Source organism: Pieris napi, chromosome 20 (assembly GCF_905475465.1).
Source record: "Pieris napi chromosome 20, ilPieNapi1.2, whole genome shotgun sequence".
NCBI classification, from domain to species: Eukaryota; Metazoa; Arthropoda; class Insecta; order Lepidoptera; family Pieridae; genus Pieris; species Pieris napi.
In genome coordinates, this window is record NC_062253.1 from 4,488,301 (window position 1) to 4,508,066 (window position 19,766).

The window sequence follows — 19,766 nt, forward strand, 5'->3', positions numbered from 1 at the left end:
CGCATGCCGAATACCGCTATCGCTCCCGAGTAGTGCCGAGCGCGACGTCAAGTGACAATCGTGAATCGGTTTTTATTTTATTACAACAAAATGCATTTATAACTGGATTTTGTGCGTTATAAAGACAATGTAAGTAACCAATTTATACAGAATAACACACGAATAACTACTTTACACAAAGTATTGCTTCAACATAACACATACATTTTGATTCGGAGATAGATTCGATTTTTTGCTAATCCAATCATTACGTTTAATAGTTGTGTCATGAGTTTGGATATTGAATAATAAAACCGGTTTGTTTGAATAAAAATATCGAGCTTAATATCGTTTGCTATGCCGTTTTGTATGATATTATTATAATTATTTATTGTTACCATCAGGTCATAGTTTGCTTTATATATTGAGCATATCGTCATAATATGATCAAAGCAAACTATGACCTAAAATGGTTGTTATGAATTGCCTGGTTGGATTTTTAGAATTGCTTGCAAATTGGCAAAGTGATACTACTTTTAGTGCTTAAATAGGCATTTTTATTATTGAAACAACATTTCTGCGAATCTTTTAAATCGCAACGAAACAAGCTATTGAATAAAATTAATTTTAATATTACGTACTTACATTTGCACGTAGTAAAAAAATATGGGTTGATTATACCTATTTGCTTTAAATAATTAACATGTTATTTTGTTCTTAAGATGGGTTAGATATTTCTGCGTTGATTTCATGTATCCTATTTTCATTAAACAGGCCACAAAATTTACTTTCGCTCAGAAATCAAGCCGGGTTACTCGCCGTTTTAGTTTTAATTTAATATTCATCATATTTCCAGGTCGTCGGAAAATTATCAAGAGTACAAAAAGAGACGTAATCCATCATCAACATGGAACTATTTCCTTACTGCAACGGACAGATCAAGTGCAAAGTGTAAAATCTGCTCGAGGATAGTAAGAACAAATGGGGCTTCCACCAGCGGCTTGCATGCCCATTTAAAAACTCGACATGGTATCAAGGTGGATTCTGTACAAAAACGGAATAATTATTCTGAAAATGAAACTACGAAAGCTTCTCACGATGCTCCTCTATTGATCGTTATGGCACAAGATAATAATGGTTCTTACGATGATAATGCAGGCAAATCACCCAAAAATATAAACATAGAAAGGTATATAACGTCTGTCAAACTGTATATAGTACTACTAACATAAGTATAATTTCAACATACATATTTTTCAGGTCCAGTTCGTCTTTTGAAGAGTATTCAAGATATCATAGGTCGTCCTCATATTTATGGTGTCATTTCTTAAGATCTGCTGATGCCCAAACTGCCAAGTGCAAAATATGTTCTAAAATTCTTAAAACCAGCGGGGCATCGACAAGCGGCTTGCACACCCACTTAAAGTCGAAGCATAAAATCAACATTTTAAAAAGGACAGATAAAAGACATCCGATAGGCCGCTTTAACGTGAAGAAAGAAAAGGTTGCAGAAATACCAGTATCTATTGTAAAACAAGAAGCACAAACCTACGATGAATCGGAACTTGAAGCGCCTGTTTATAATGATGATGATCTCGCCCAAGAAGTGGTCGATGAATCATCGTACAATTTAGAAAACTGTGAGCAAAATGTAAATACGAATATGAAAATAATTTCAAGAATGGCAGCATTAGATGAGCTCCCGTTAAGTAGCTTTTGTGATTCTATAGATTTATGTAACCTCCTATCGCAATCTGGATACGAATTACCATCATCTAATATCGAAACAATCAGTCTAATACTTGAACAAAGTGACTTGGTCAAAATTGAGATAGCTAATGAATTAAAACAATTTAAATCATTAGGTATGAAGTTCTGCCTTAGTTTTGAAGAGTATATAACATTAAATAATAGGACCTACGTAAGCATTAACATCTATAATGTAGATTCTAAATTTGGTTATCCAAAGAATTTGGGATTACTTAAAGTAAAAAGTGGCATGGATAGTGATGACATTATAAAAATGATTAGTGATCGATTGCTAGCGTTCGATATAAATCTTAATAATGATATAATTTCTTTCACCAATTCGCTGTCTCAAATGAGACTCGGAATGTCTCTCAGGATCGACAATCAATTTTGTTTAGCACAGGCTGTTCAGTATGGTGTACTGGAAGTTTTATACAAAGAAGAAGATTCACAAATTTACCAAAATACAGAAGACTCTTATGATAGTGACACTGAATATAATACAAAAGAATGTAAAAATGCTTTCTTTATTAAGTATGCAGAAATCATAACAGAACCCCAACTAATTTACAAAGAAATTATTGAAAAAGTCAGAAAATTAGTACGATATTACAAAAATTCAGCAGCGAGAAATGAAATATTACAAAGTAACGTAAGGAAGAAACATGACAAAGAAATACATCTTATCCTTGATTGTAAAAAGAGTTGGAGTACATTATGCGAAATGATATGCCGATTTTTGAAATTAAAAGACTGTATACACGAGTCTCTAACATATTTGGAAATGGATTTGTTCATTAATGATGAAGAATTACAAATCTTGAATGAAATACATGAAAGTCTTGTTGTCATTAGAGCGACAATAACAGTTTTGTGTAAACCAAGTGCAAATTTATTAACGGCTGATACTGCCCTACGATTTATGATCAGAAAACTGGATGCTCAAAACAATGCAATAAGTCGTCATTTCTCTACAGTACTTAGAAAGCACATAAAACGAAGTAGAACAATTACATCGAGTATACTACAATATTTACACCATCGCCATATATATAATGAGTATGCAGAAGATGATGCTTTTACAAAACCCACCTCGGAAGAAATGGTGAACAAAATTTTAACATTACTTACGCGTATAAAACCATCAATTGAAGATAAGTTAAACACATTTGATTACAAATCAAAAACAACCGCTAGAAGAGTACTCGATCCATTAGAATCAGAAGATGATGAAGAAACGTCAATTGAAAGACAATTAGAGAATGAAATAAATAACACATGCCACAGCGAGATACCTAAACCCAAAGAAGTGCCACAGGAGTTGGATCTGAAGAAAATTATCTTGGGAGAAATTAGCATTTATGAAAGTACTGGAGGTACTCGGGGTTTTTACCTAACTATGGCTTACGATCTTTTGTTATCTGTCATGCCGGCGACATCAGAAGCAGAACATTTCTTTTTCTCTAGAAAAGATGCGCATAAGAGATTGAGTTCTCACCCTGAGGCGTTGTTGAATTCTTTATTTCTTTTAAGGGCATTCTTTAAAGAACAAAGAAGACTTGAAGAATCATAGTTATTTTCGGACAAAAGTTCTTACTACGGTAAAAATGTTTAATATAGTAAGTAGAAGAATCTGCATACCGAATATATAGTAACTAATATTTTCTTGTTAAATAAATATTTAGTATTAAAGTTGTCGTTTAATGGTACTACCATTAGTATAGTAACGAAATAAAATATTGACCCTAGAGTTGGATTATTTTGTTTTGGGACCATTAAGGCGGAATGTTAATAAAGGCTGAAGGTATGTAAATCATACAATTCAGTTTCCTTTAACTGTTTTAAGTAGGTAAGTACTCAATGGTAAGAGCGAAATTAATGAATATCATGTTACTGCACATATTTACGTAGTAATTCTTTCGTCATTCGAAATCCTCTATCTTAAAAGTGCAGTCATATAATTAATTTCTAACGACGAGTGCATAGTATACAAATTTTTGTAATATCTTTTTTGTAATATTCCTATACTTTAGTAACATTTGTGTTTGTAGACTTATTAATTGTAAGCATTATGAAATTATAAACCTTAATATGTTGTACCGTCCGCACCAATTAGCGAGGCCACACAATGTTTATAATTTGTATAACTTGTTTTTTTCTATTTACAGAAAGAAGCGCTGTGGTTGGCGCGGCTATAAAGACATAGATAATGTCGCCCATTGACAAAAGAGCAGACATAGATGAGTTTGCTAGCATATCATGAAATTGTCTGTTCTTTATTGAGGGATATTTTAGGGTCAACCGTACGTCGATTATATCCTGTGTAATATTTATTCAAGTTCATTTGGTAGGTATATTCTGCTCTCTATATCACCCTGAACTCTAAACAATACTATTCAAATGGAAACCTTGGGTATATTACCTGGTTTGTCAACTGGAGCGCATTTATTTTCAATGGACTGAAGAAACTCAATTACAAGTTACCTATACAAAATTCTATACTTACTTTTAAATCATGACAGCTATTCGACTTCACATAGGTATTCAAGAACGTGATTTTCATGAGCTGATTCCTAAACTTGTGTGATCATTACTTTAATAAATTCAGGTGATTTAAAAATTTAATATGAAAATTTTGCCGGCTGAGGCCGGTAATGCGGTTAGGCACCCAATTACGGTGGCAGTCGTGATTCCTTTCCTGCAACTCTACCTGAGTATTGAGAGGCTTACACACTGTGCTAATATATTGAAGTAGACATATACAATCATATAAAAAATAAAAAAGTGTGGCACTTGGGGCCTGCCGCGGTAAATCAACTTACGTGATGCAATTATAATTATTTATTTCCTTTTATTTTTGCAGTTTTTTTTATTCAATATTAAATAAAGTCTTTTCTTTAATATTAATTCAATCTACCACTCTACAGGCTCAGACTAACACGCCTATATAGTCTGTCTCACTCTAAAGCGTACCGGCTGCAATGGCCGCGATTACGCTACGTCACCGATCACGCCAAACCGATGTGAGACGCGGTATGCGGTCTGTCCTGCTCTAACGCGTATTGGCCGCACCTATATTAGGTCATCTTGTGTTAGGTTTACTTGATTCAAAGCCCGCGATAAAATCTATGCAATAGCTTAAAAAAACAGAATCACGGACGTATGTTTTTATGTCGCCTGAGCTCCAAACTCGGTTTTCTTTTCTGGCGTATTATATCTGTGTAAGAAGGGAGGGTCTCTCCGACTTAAAGGAAGCATCCTCGATAGTCTAGCCAATATTAATGGCGACCATTAGGTCGCCCCTGGCTACAATGGCTAAGGTCGAAAAGTTGGTCATCACATTTCGGGGTATGACGTCATCGTGGTGATTTGTAGGTGTCGCTACATACATAAGTTCGTGCTTAGTCTCTTACGTATACAATCTTTAGATCAAAATATAAATAAAACTAGTATGTACTAGAAATTGATTTGTCACAGTCAGTAAAGGCGCTGCTGGAACCGTAATTTGCTACATCTCAGGAATTTTTATCGACTCGAGCACAACTGTCAGAGATTTTGAATTCGGTTCATTTTTACAAGCCCGTTTCTTCAGCCAATGCTATTTCATACGTCTTTCTTATCTACACTTATAGATATTCTCTTTTAGAGGCCCTTTCATCTAACCTTTCTAACCACTTCCTCTTAAACAAATGTTCATTATAGATTCAAAACTGTACATTCACTATTTTTTTTAACAATCAACAACATCTTAACCTGTCCTATGCTGAAACCGAAAGTGTTCTTGTGCAACAGTAGTTTAATTGTAAAAATGTGTAACGTAGAATTTATTAATTCAAGTACCTAAAGTTATTAATATACGACACCGGGAATCCTAGTGTACTTTATTCTTTAACTAAACATCCTTTTTATTATCTGTAATAAAGTTCTTTTTCATTAAAAAGTGCTAGGATTTGATTTGGAGTGAATATGCTACAAACTAATGGAACGCTATTTTGAATGAATCTTTTACCGTTAGAACTTAAATATTCATGAAAGGGTTAGGGTTCTGTTAAAAGTTGAAATTACGATAGCGTAATCCAAGGTGTGAAATACAGCAATAAAAAAATTCCTATATCGCTTACGCTGCGGAAACTATTGACAATAGAGGAAAGTGATGTATTATGTATTTATTGAATACATCAATATCTACAAAAACGTTCGCGATACCATATAATAACAAAAATATTATTTTGGTATTTAAAGTGAAAGCTGTAGGTTATAAAACACGGTGCTACGAGCGAGTTCATGGAGGTGGAACCGCAGAACACAGCAAATTTTAAATAAACAGTAACATAGCTTTAAAAATAAATTGTTCCTTTGTTTGTGAGTAATACGAATTTTTGTGTTACATAATTTTTCTCTGAGACTAGAGCGTATTTTACTTTTCGGGACCTAATACATCATACAATATTGTGTTATATTATTTTCATACACACGTGTTTGAGACACGGGAAAGCTAAGTAACTATTGTAATTATCTTAATTACTTACCAATCATTCTTCATTTACATCATAATAACCCTTCAGAGAGCAGTACAACGCAGCAAGAATAACGCGCAAATCAAACATGTACCGTGTGCAATAGTGTGGTAAGATCATGAATCGACCCTGAGCTGTAGTATCCAGATACCAGTAATAAATAAAATTAAAACAAATATATATAGCCTTTATTCGAGTACCTACTACACTACACTTAACTACACTAAGTTCATGACATAATGTTTTACGCTAGTACTCGACCTCCGCCGGAGTAAGGGCGTCCTCCAAATTCTTCCACTTGCCTCTATTTCTCGAGACAATTTTCCAATTTCACACACACTATCTTTTATATCCCATCTTTCCAATAATACCTTAACAATAATAATAATTTAACCAGAAATATTATTAATATAATTAGAAAATAAGCTATATACGCTGTCTACGATTACGTGTACACAAACAAAGAAGTGGTATCATTTTCTAAGCAATTATAATAACACTAAAATATTATTTAATCATAAAATACTGTGTTACAACTAAATAATATGCCATATTTGGTGCCTTATCCATGAAGAGATTACGAAACTCCGATTACTACTTATTGTCTAAGAAAAATTATGAAAAAACAAGATAATATACAGAAACAGTTTATTTATATGTATTTACAAAATTATTTTTAGTCTTAAAATTAAAATAATAACTAAACTATCTTAACTCAAGATTTAATTTGGCACCTGGTAGGGACCAAACTTTTTAAATTTGTTTTTATTAATTTTTAATTATTTTTCCAGAAAGCTTGCTTGTCTATTGACACATTTTCCGAACGTCACTTTTCCACTTTATCTTCCCCTTTTTAATATCTCAATTTCGTCAATAGATTCTTTTTTCTCCCTTCTATTTATTTTCTTAGTCACTTATTATTTGATCAAACATGATTCGTCTATAAATAACCATGCTGAACTAGGAAGGAATATTTTTAAACACCACAGTCACGTATTTGTATGGAATGTTGGACATATCGGGAGTACGTGAGTCGCACTCGATACGGTATTCCATAATACAGGAACTTCTATATATATTAGGTTTAGGTTTGATATTAATTTTATACCTGTGTCGATATAATTTTTTGTTTATTTATAATAATTCCCTTAAAAATTTCATTAATGAAACCATTTACACTGTCAAACGCATTTTAGTCAAGCAAATAAATTTTCCCTTATTTACAATTAAATTTATACGCAATTATTATTTAATCAGATAATACCGATAATAATCACTTCGTATGACATTTATAGCTTTCTAAAAAAGTCAATAGTTGAAATATAATGTAAATATAAATAACAGGTCACAACAAATTCAAAGACACTCCAATCACTTACTCTTTAAGAAAAATTATTGCTAACGGAGATTACTTCGAAAACAATAAAAGTATTGGCAACTTTCTACATTAAGCCGTTTTTAATTTTGTAAACATTTTCAGAGTTACCTAGGTACTAATTAAATAATATGTAATGATAATGATTACTATCATCACAATTTTTTACATATGGCTTACTAGCTATATTTTAAGCACAAAATCGTTATCATAGACAAACCCCCATACAAATACAAGAGTACTATTTGTAATAAAGAAACTTCTATGTCAAAGTCAATATATCTATTAACGTAACTTGTGTAAGGTATTGTGTAATAGAAATGCGTTATTATTTAAACTGAAAGCGTCCGTTTTCTCTTATTAGCACCCGAACGTAGTTCCACCCATGAAATATATAGAGGACCATTCTGTAATACATCCTCAAACAATATACATGACATTTTTTTATGTAAAGAAAACGTTTCAAAGAAAATGCATTTTAAAAGTTTAGTTGTGTTTTTATCTGTGGTAATCTGTGTAGTGGCGGACGGAGAGGTGGAAGCTAGAGGAAAGAAGAAAAAGATCGCATTTTATGGTAATTTTTTAAAAGTAATTTATGGCTTAGCTTTTTTCTTCCAAGTTCTGTTTTTAAACTCTGCAACACAAACTGTCTCGTATAACCTTAAACTTTCATTAAAATCTGTTTATATTGTATTTTTAGTAAGTCATTTTATTATTATTATTGGCTAAACTTATATTGTATTCAATAAAATAATAATTCAACATTATTAGATATTAAGTTAAAAATTCTTAGTTTTCATTTTCGTCATATTTAATTAGATACAAAGATAATAAAAAAACAGTAGCGTTAAAACCTTTGAAGGCCTGGATATATAGATCTCTCAGATATCTGTCTGTTTCCTGATGTTTGTTTTTTCCAATAGGCAGGTAAGTGAATACGAGCAAACGATTTTAGGCTTTAAAACATGCCGAATGAGCGAGAGTTTAAACACAGACATGAATTACATTGGTGCATAGCCGGGATTCGAACCAATAGCCTCAGATGAGAGTCGCACGCTAAAGCCAATTGGTCAACACTGCTCACATAAATAAATATCTCTTATTTAGTTTTAACGAAGAACTAAAATATTACTAACTATGTATGGGATATCTAAAATTATTGACTGATTAATGGTCAATAGTAAAAGCGATTCCATAGTCATCATAATTAATAAAATTAATTTATTATGTCAGTGCAATAGTGTTCCTTTCAGCTACCACTGTCCTCGTATGCCACCGAGCTTATCTATGAATTAATAATGTCAAGTCAAATCGAAATCAAGCCAGTTTAATACTAGTAGTATTAAACTATGTACTAAAAAATTAACGACTATTCAATGGTCGATAATTAATAATAATGCCTACATGTATATAATAACTACAAATATTTTCAGTGTTCCTGGCGGATATCGTCCTCAAAAAGGTATTCATCTTAAAGCTGATATACGCTTTCATCTTTTTTGTGATAATCCACAAAGCTGGCTACTTCCTATCCTGGTTTGTGAGCTACCTTAAAGACCAAGAGCAGCATCATCATCATCATGAATACCCGAGTTATGGACCACATTATGACCACAGTTATGGGCCTTATAAGCGGAAAAGTCACGGTATAAACTGACATATATGTTTATCGTAGAGTCATTTATAGACCTACAACTTAGACTGAGGCGGCCTTAAAAGAATAAACTTTATTAATAATGTCAATTTAATTTATTTGGTCACATTAGGTTAAATTTAACGCATACAGACACAAAACATATAAGTTTATGTGGCCCATACATACCTTCATACACAAACACAGGTGGGTACACACGGACACAAACATACGCATACACACACCCCAGCACCCCAAGAATTCTGCTCACGTAGGCAGAGAGAGGTTTCCCAAGTGTCCATTGATTACTTTTGGAAAGCTTCGACAACTGTCCTGTAAAGATTTGTTGTGATAAAGATATTTTTTGTTTTATTGAAGTGAAACTTCTTTATCGGGGTTGGTAAAAAATGTAGTATAACATTTTTTCGTTACGCGTCACATTTTTCCGTTACGCGCTATCTTTTGAAGTGAAACTTCTTTTATCGACGTATGGGAGAAATTTTGTAGCCGGTTACGCGCCATGTTGCTTTTTGAAGTTAAACTTCTTTATCGGCGTTGGAAAAAAATTTACACACATTTGTCACATTTTTCGGTTACGCGCCATCTTTTTCTTGTCCCTACCACGGTTGATCCGAAGAGATTCGAAGCCATTAGTAACAAAAATATATAATAACGATAACAATGATAGTAATACTAATAATTCTATTACAATTAATGAAATTCTGTAATAATCTTAGTACTACATAGTAGTACAGTAATAAGTTAAAATGAAATAATTGTATTTTGTATTCATGACTATGATAATAACAGCCTTTTGTTAAACTTTATCTAATTTAATTTTATTTAACCAATTTCTGTAAAGTTGCATATAGTAGATCATTTTTCGAAAAATAAGGTCATAAAGAAGTTTCACTTCTTACGTGTGTACCTAGTACACGCACACATTTTTTTTTTTGACTTTAATATTAATGTCTAGATTGTATATTAATGAAAAGACAGTACTGGTACGTTGTTTATTTACAATTGCGATACAGTTTACTAATCCGTAGTGTTCGTGTCGAACTTAGGATCAAATAGTCGTGGTCGTCATTGGGGCTTACAGCGTACCGGTACTGAAAGTTAAAAGACTTACCAAATTGTTAATTTATATTATCTTATTATTTATTAAACTATTTATTAATTAACAGTTTTTATTTATAATAGCTTTATAGTGGTACTAGTAAGTAAATGCATAATATTGAATTGTGCTGCCGCATTTATAGTTTTCTTATGTTCCCTTAACACTTGTTTGAATGATAAAGACAAAGATAGTGAAGTGATATTCTGTAGACCCGAAAATCACTTGGGTTGGGAATATATAGAAAAACATATCGAAGAAACAGTACAACGCTATATTCGAGACTTTACTACTTTTAATTGTAGCACCACCAGTAGTTAAATTTATACCTTTACTAGCAGACTCGGCCAAGCGTTGCTGTGGCTAAGGTATTTGTTATATTACATAGTAGTAAACTATTCAAAGGAAACGGCAGGAAAACAACAGTCATGGGGATCACCATGCTTTTTTGGTGGCTATGCTATTAAATTGTAGCTTATGTGAAACGTTGGTACTTTCAACACAGCGCCATCTGTTAGAATTGTGTCAAATAATAAACAAATAATTTGCAATAAAATTACATTGCGGGTATAAATTGAGATGTAAGCTATCCTATCTTTTAAGTTGGATCAAACTACACACGGTGTGCAAATTTGATTGATATCGGTTCGGTAGTTTAGGAGTCCATAGCGGACAAACAACGTGACACGTATTTTATATATATTAAGATATAACTTGAGAAATCTTGTACGGTCCGGACCGGTCCGTTTATTGCTATAGGGAGGTTCCGTAAAACTAAATCGAATCGAATCCCTAGGAGAAAACTGGAAAAATATCAAATTGAAGTTTTTAAATCACAATTCTAATAAAACTGCATTTCACAGACTATCTTTCGCCTAGACACTTTTACAGCGTTTATGAATTTCTTAAAGAAGGTTAAATTTATATTCTTTATGTATTCCATACCAATTTACGTAAAGAAATTTAACACGAATAATTCAATTAAATTTAAAAAAAAATACATTTGTAAAGTCATTGATATTGAATAAAAAAATAATGATTTTATTAGTGTAACGAGAATGTAGGTGCGTGCTCCTATTTTACCATGCCTCCTGCTGATAGAGGACAAGTCTTTGTTTTTTTATTTATGTTATTATTATTAATTACTTAATATGTCACGTGGAACATGGTGTAATGGTTGCAGCTCCTTACAAACGTTGTGTAAAAAAAAGAGTGGCGGAGAGTTTATTGCCAGTTCTTCTCTTCCCTTCTACGCCCTTGATTTGAGAACTGGCAATTTATGTAAAATTAAAAGCATTAATATGTATTTCTTTACTGACGAGTCATAAGTGTACATTATGTTACCTATTATTAAATGATTTTTACTTTACTTAATTTATTTTATTGTTTTTCTTTTGAATTAAGAGCAGCATTTGAATAATAATTAATAATAAGTAAGTTTTATTCCCAGTTACTTTCTTGATTTATGTATACATAAATTTCAATGTTATTTTTCCGTAGGTGTTATTATATCTTACAATTGTATAAACAACATAAACAAAATAGCATCTAACGGAGACAACACAAATAAAATCCCCGCACATTTGTCTCCTTCATCAGGATTTCTTATTGTTTTTGGCAGAGTGTCTAATTAGGAAAATAGTAATTTGGCGACGTATGCCAACAAATTGTGCCAAAAGTAATAAGATTTAGGACTTGGTGCTAATTCAGTGTGTTGGTTACCATAGTTACCATTGTTTACATGAAAAATGTATATCCGTGGCGACACGGTAGCTTTCATTTGTTTTACAATAAGCAACCAACTATAATAATAATAACACCACTATGGAGGTATCTATATATAGCTTTCACAATTTTGACGGCTCATTGGTCTTGTGGTTAGTAACCCTGACTGCGAATCCATGGGTCCCGGCTGAGACAAACATCGCTGTGATGAGCATTTGGTGTTGTGCTTAGGTCTTGGGTGTTTAAATATATATTTATATGTCTATCTATCTATAATATGTATGTATATCCGTTGCCTAGTACCCATAACACAAGCTTCACCGGCTTAGCATGGGACTAGGTCAATTGGTGTGAATTGTCCAATCATATAAAAAAAAAACAAATTGTGTATGGTGTACAAACGTTACTTATTGAAAGTAATACGTGTTAATCTTCCGTTTTCTAATGACTCCAAAAAATTTGGAGGAAATAACATTTCAACGCGATTTTACCCTTATGAGGTCTTCATTTATCATTATTACAATATATGAGCATTACTCTCGTAAATTTGTAGCGTAATGTTACTGATATAATAGCTGTATATTGTTGATTATTTGAAATCGTTCCTGTAATTTTAGACTTTATTATAATAAACACAATAGAAATTATCCTTATATAATTACTGGTATATCAACGAATTGGCCGCAATACACAAAATAAATAATACAATATATAATAACGATGTACAGTAATCTTCTTTTTTTCGCTAGAACAGCATAAAAGATATAATTAGATACTGTGTTTTACGACTTCATAGAGACGCTCGCTTTATGAGCAGCCTGGAGGCAGGTGTCCAGGTGCCCTAATATACACTAAAGTTGTTATAACTTCCGTCTAACAGCATTTTATTGTCTATGCAATGTTCTTAAACGTACTGTTAAGAAGCTAGGATTGAAACATGTAAAGTTAATTAAAATGTTAGTATGAAAAGCACGTACTAGTTCATATAAGTACGTACATACTACGGCACCTTTATACTGGGTGGCGCAAAAGTAAAGACCCTATTTGGTTCAGCTATAACATTTTTTCTAAATTAGAAAACACGATTAAGGTTTCGGCAAGTTATGCAAAATGTCATAAACAGGGCTCAAATGTGCATCAACTCTGGAGGTCACCATTTAAAAGACATCATCTTTAAATCTTAATGGTACGAAATTTAATGGCACAAATATACATTTAAAAAAACCTAAATCTAGTTTTCTAATTTAGAATTTTTTTTTATAGTTGAACCAAATAGGGTCTTTACTTTTGCGCCACCCAGTATATGCCAAACTTAATCAAAATAACATTTTTTAGATCATTATCAAAGATTAATGCTTCGTAATTGATATTACTGTTCTCAATTCAAGGGCGTAGAATGAACGAGCAGAAACTGGCAATAAACTTTCGGTCACTCTTTTAAATCGCTAAAGTTTTGTTAGCACCTGGAACCATTATCTAGAGCCGTCGCACGGATCTGGTGTAATCTTACGCATTATATTAGATTGTCATACTTTGTATACGTAGTCGGAAATTAATTTCTCCCCTCCTACCTGACAAACCTTTCATAATATTTTTCTCTTTTTTTAAATCAGTTATAGCGCCATCTAGCTTGTGTCTCATCTAGTTCATAGAAACAACATTACTACTAAATGAATAAACATAATTTGTGTTGTCAGCATAGTCATGTATGTACCTACGCTATAATAAACATAATATTGAGCTGCGTAAATTGCAATTTAAAAAAAAATGCGCTACAACCTTTTTAGGTCTGGCCCTCAGATTTCTGTATCTGTTTCAATATCCTTTGTATCCTAATACGTAAGTAGGTGATCAGCTTTCTGTGTCTGACACACGTCGTCGACTTTTTGGGTCTCAAGCAAGCCGGTTTCCTCACGATGTGCGAATGTTTCCTTCACTGTTCGAGGGAATGCTAAGTAAGCGCACATAGAAAGAAAGTCCATTGGTGCACAGCCGGGGATCGAACCTACAACCTCAGGGATGAGAGTCGCACGCTGAAGCCACTTGGCCAACACTGCTCAATTATAATTACGTTAGGATGATATTACAAAAGCGGTTGTTAATTCGCCCAATATTGATATTGTCATCTAGTTGTTGAATGTAGTCCATGGAATGTAAATAAATATTAAATAAACAACGCTACGACGCTTTATGGGTCTCAGAATACTGTGATCATTGTTCTTTTATTATATTAGTGAACAGCCCTGCGATTCTGTAACTCACTTCACGAACTCACACAGCGGTTTTTGCATCGGCGGTCGCTCTCAAATCAGTCGTGAAGCAGTCATTTTATGATTTGGCATTCTGATAAACAATAAACTACAAGCTCCCACCTTTTCAGAATGCCAAATCATAAAATGACTGCTTCACGACTGATTTGAGAGCGACCGCCGATGCGAAAACCGCTGTGTGAGTTACAGAATCGCAGGGCAGTTGAGATTTGAAAGCACAACCAGGGTCGGAAAACAAACATTTCTTATTTATGTATGAAGTTTAGTTTTGTGAGTGCGTCCCAGCCCTTGAGAATTGACCTTTTCGACCCTTCAGTTCCGTCATTTTTATCGTTCATTTCTGATGCCAATTGCTCATATATGCGTCTTTATGTGCGGTGATAAAAAAGACATCCGAAAGGGTACTCCTATTTATTTCAGCATAAGCTAAGTCCCATTTCGCTGCTATAGCTTAGTTGTACACGGTTTATACTTTCGTCCATATCTTTTGATTTCATAGCAGATAATACGATCGTTTTGGGACGCACATATTTAATTCTAATGTTCACATCAGGTGAGCCTCCTGCCCGTTTGCCTCCTGTTACATAAAAAAAAAAAAAAATTTGGGAATAAGTAATCATAACAATCAAATATACAATATTTACAAGTTTCTTAACCTACATAGTATCTTATAAAAAAAAAAATAAGGAAATTAAAACAAATTTAAAAAAGTGTACCTTTAACGCTGGCAGCATTTCCTCGTTGTATTGCGATACTGATTCGTTGAGCAAGGAAAGAACCCGCTCTGTGGTCACCTAAAAATCTTCCAGGCGCCAACTTAAATCTTTAATTAGCGCCTGTGCACTTGAACCCCGCGGCCCCAGAGTATCTACACCAAAGGGAACAAAATTGGAGGAAAGACTTATATTTGAGCCGTTTCTTATTTTCCGTCTGCTCTGCGATCGCCCCAGCTTTTTCGGGAGGTCAGACGGGGCAAACGTGTCCACACAATTTGGGAATTAATTAATCAAGTTTATTATATAATATTAACAAACTCAGAATAAATAAAAGGTGACATAAGTCCCAGCAAGCCTCACTTCAATAGCATCTGCCTTGCGATTCTGTAACTCACTTTTCGAACTCACACAGCGGTTTTTACAGGGTTTCCGCCGATGCGAAAATCGCTGTGTGAGTTCGAAAAGTGAGTTACAGAATCGCAGGGCTGATCACTGACTTTTATAATTCCTTTCCAAAATCTGCGCCATGGATATTGAACTACCTAAGGTCTTGTAGGTATTGAAGTCATAAGGGTAATGCTAGGGATCGCATAACCAGTCAATTATTAACTAATTGTTGAGTCAATCATTGCTGTGTGTTTTATTTTTCTGTTCTATGTTGATTAGTGTATAATGACTCCAAATTAAATTAACATAACAGTGAGATTTTATTATTAACCATTTTCTTAACTGAAAACAATAACTAAACTTAAAATATAATAACTAAAATATATTATTAAAAGGAGTCCCTTTAGGCAAGGTTCTGAAGATACTGGCAGCGTTCCCCCTTTGAATAGCTAGACTAATTCTTTGTCCGAGGTAGCTGCCAGCTCTTCGGTCTTAATAATTATTATTTGAATGTATATTATAGTTTTTAATATACATTCGACATATACTGCACCCATAAAATTTCATTATGTTTAAAAAAATAATGTCCGAGGAATTGCTTAGTACCTCTTAAGAAAATTTTAAGTGAGTATTCTTCAGGATATAAATACCCAAGGTTTAATCAAGCGACAATTTATGGGCATCGTTAGAATATCTTAATATTAAACACTCCTATTAAACAAATAATTTCATAACATTTTGCTGTTTAGATAAACATTACTATTGTCAAAAAGAAAACGGAAGGCGTAATAAAACAGTTGTTAAAAGCTACTGAAATTGGTTTATTGAGCGATGGGAGCGTAAAGTGGTTTAACGAATTCGCAATAAATTCACAAACAAACGATGCGATTATAAAACATTTACACATCTCGTAAAACATGGACAAAGATTAGTTTCGCAGATGCACTTCTATATTTTATACGACACGTTTTCAGTCGGTCGAGCAGTGGATTAGTAGACTTGACTTTAGTGTGCGACTCTCATACTTGAGGTCCAGCTGTGCACCAATGCTTTTTATTCTATATTCACAATGAACACTGGCTCGTACGGTAAAGGAAAACATCGTGAAACCGGGTTTAGATGACAGGTACAGAAGGCTGATCGACCTACAGCCTATTAGAAAAAAAGTGGACGAAATTTGGACACGATTCAGAGATCTTAGGGCAGTACCAAGGTTTCTATCGGTACCAGTTCTTCTACGCAGGATATAAATTTTATTAAACTTATAATTAATAAACCAGTTTCATTTAAGATAGAATAAAGTAATACAAAGCTAACACATTAAAGGCGTAGTCGTGTTTTTATAATACTAATCCTTAATGTTCTGGATAAAACATAAATTGTCAGTAATATCCACTAAAACAAATTAGTATTTATAAGTATTAATTTAAATGTATTATTTAGACTTGAACGTAATTATCATATACTGTTAGAAAAAATGATTGTAACTTCGTTGCAAGAAGAGCAGTACAGCTAAAATAATAAAATAAAATGGGGGGTTAATTAAATCTTTATCGCTTTTGAGCGGTCTCTTTCTGGCAAACACTGTGAGAAAAAAAATCAAGAAGTGAAATACTACATAATATATATACCTACATTTGCTTAGACCTAAAATGAAACAAAACATAGCAATTAAAACATATGTAGACAATGAATCATGAATTTCTCTAATAAAAGGGGTAAACAAAAATGAAATAATGGCACATTGAATGTTTTTGACAGTTTGTGAAATAAGGCCTTACCTGTTCAACATAATCTGGCAGAGCCTTTTAATGGTGATTGTTCCGAGCTTTTGTAGTGAACAACTGTTATTACCGATACAACCGTTATCACGAATTGGATGGGAATATACGTTTGCAAAAACCTGTAACACATAATTGGATGTTCAGTGCCATATGCGGTGACATTATCACTTTATTAACGCTTGTCAGGTGAAAATAAAGGTACATATAAATTATTAAAAACATTTGAATTTGGACATTATGTACACATTCGTTTCGTGTCAGAGCAACGAGATCAATCCATAGACCAAAATAATAAAAAAATGTTTTTTTCTTAGGATTTTTTATACGTTTATGGAGTCTTGTGACCCTTATGGTGCATGGAAGTGATCGATTTCTAGATTGATTTCATTACAGGCAGGTGATAATAATATTTTTTTATATAGCATTCAAAAATCGAACACGTTTCACCAAATTAAACCTGTGGGTACGCCATGTGTGTATAATTACTAAGCCACGTATCACTATGGTGTAATAAAACCATCACTTTATCATTCGCCATTATCAGAGAGTCTTATTCTACCGACGTCTTCATAAGATATATTTCAAAAATGTATTTAAAAAAATAGCTCCACAGATGAACAGTATCCAATCAGTGCAATCTAGTTGTAAGCGCATCTGAGCCCTTGCAAGGTAATTTACTGGTACTCGGGTTAAACTCATTTAGATCTCATTTAAAACTCCTTGTAAAATACGAAGCGGAAAATCCGGGCTTATGCTTTTATACTTAACGAGGGTATTTTACATTAGCCACAAGCCTTATTGCGATAGTTAAAAAAAAAGTTTGTATGTGAGACACTGGCTAGTTATACTATATGGTAATAAAAGAAAAACTAGGAAAACTATCATTCTTTTAAAGAAAGTAAAAATTAGGAACGTTCGAAATTCAAAATTTCCCTCCAAATTTGTTGCAAACAAATTTTTGTCATTTAAAAATGGAACTTCGTTGAAAACAATATTGTGCGTTTTTGTACAATCCTAGATAGACGTCGCTTAAAACTTGGCGAATGCTTTGCTTGTCTTATCTTACAGTTTTGCCTAATACGAAATCGTTGTAGATTATATTACAGTCAGGTACATCTCCTTTGTAATGCTAATAGCTAAACACTTTCTTTCAAAGAAGGTGAAAATTTTTAAAACCGTAAAATTTAAATGACCATGTGTGGAACGTGTGTGGACAAAGGCGGGCCCGATTCTTCCGAAGAAATGCATTAGTCACATAGAAAAGGTATTTGTTTAAACGCTGAAAACAATAAAACTTTCCTCGAAGGCTTAGAACAAATTCATGTGTTAGTTTGCAAATGCCTTATTTATAGGACGACGATTGCCATGACAAGATCTGTACAGGAGCATTTTTAAATTTAGAACAAAAGTGCTGTGAAGGTATCTATAATAAATCGTTGTTGTGAAAAAAGAAAACATGTTAAAAGAAGGTTTTTTTATTCTACTTATAGTTGGTAGTTGTTATTGTTTGGAAGATTTAATTGAAGATGCTAGAGCGATGAAGAAAGGTACTGCTAAATTGATAGGTAAGTTATTGAATTGAATTATTATTATGAATGAATGAATTACATTATTATATATCAACATTACAAATAGCCATCAGCTACAAATTAATCTTCGATAAGTCAAATAAATTTGTGTTAGGGTCGATTCGACCAAACAAGAGTAAATCTTAATCTTAGAATAAATCGTCAGTTAATCGAGAGTAAATCAATTTTACGTTTTACCAACTACAAATTCTAAGAATAGTGGGCTTATTCGGGAATTGCTACTATACCGCCGTTTCGCACGGAATAACAGCTATTCCTAGAATAATTTAATGGCGTCAGTCAGTCCAATCAGCTGATTTCTGTCATTTCACAAATATGTATTCTGTGTTTTAATTTCAAGTCAACGCAACGCACTAAATTAATAGTCTGGCATTATATAATGAAACGTTTAAACAATTTATTATTTATTTATTTGTTTTTAGATTTTTTATTTTCTATAATATTAGAATGAAATTCAACTGGGCTCAACAGAAGTTCCTTTTTAGACGAAAGCCTCAAACAAACAAGAAATAAAAACTTTTTGTTGTCGTTTGACACCTGTTAAGCCGGGTCCACATTTGTAGCATTTCGGTGTATCGTATCTCCGTTGCGTGGCTTCGGCGCGTATCATGATCGTTAGTTTGGACGCAAAATGATACCCGTTTATGATACATGCCGTATTGGATACGGCCCGATCCGCACTAAGCGCGTATCTTGATACACCTCGTATCCGATACGCGTATCACGATCGGTGGTATGGACGTATTTTGATACTGTATCGCGATACGATACTTGATACACCCCGAACCATCCTGTGTCGGTTTTTTCGCGATCATCAAAGGGAATACACAACATCAATGGGTGATATGCGAGTGAAATTTTTGTATTTTCCGCTGGTATGCTGAAATTTTAAATCTCGCATCAATGGTATTCCACTATGTTTGTT

The 19,766-nt window shown here is 33.2% G+C and overlaps 1 protein-coding gene across 1 annotated transcript; it reads left to right on the top strand.

Annotated features, from left to right (window-relative positions):
- Positions 1 to 3,475, top strand: LOC125059942. Its single transcript, XM_047664656.1, has 3 exons — positions 1 to 129; positions 836 to 1,168; positions 1,240 to 3,475. Coding segments are annotated over exons 1-3 (2,397 nt in total). The 5' UTR covers positions 1 to 127; the 3' UTR covers positions 3,302 to 3,475.
- Positions 3,476 to 19,766: the final 16,291 nt, after the last annotated feature.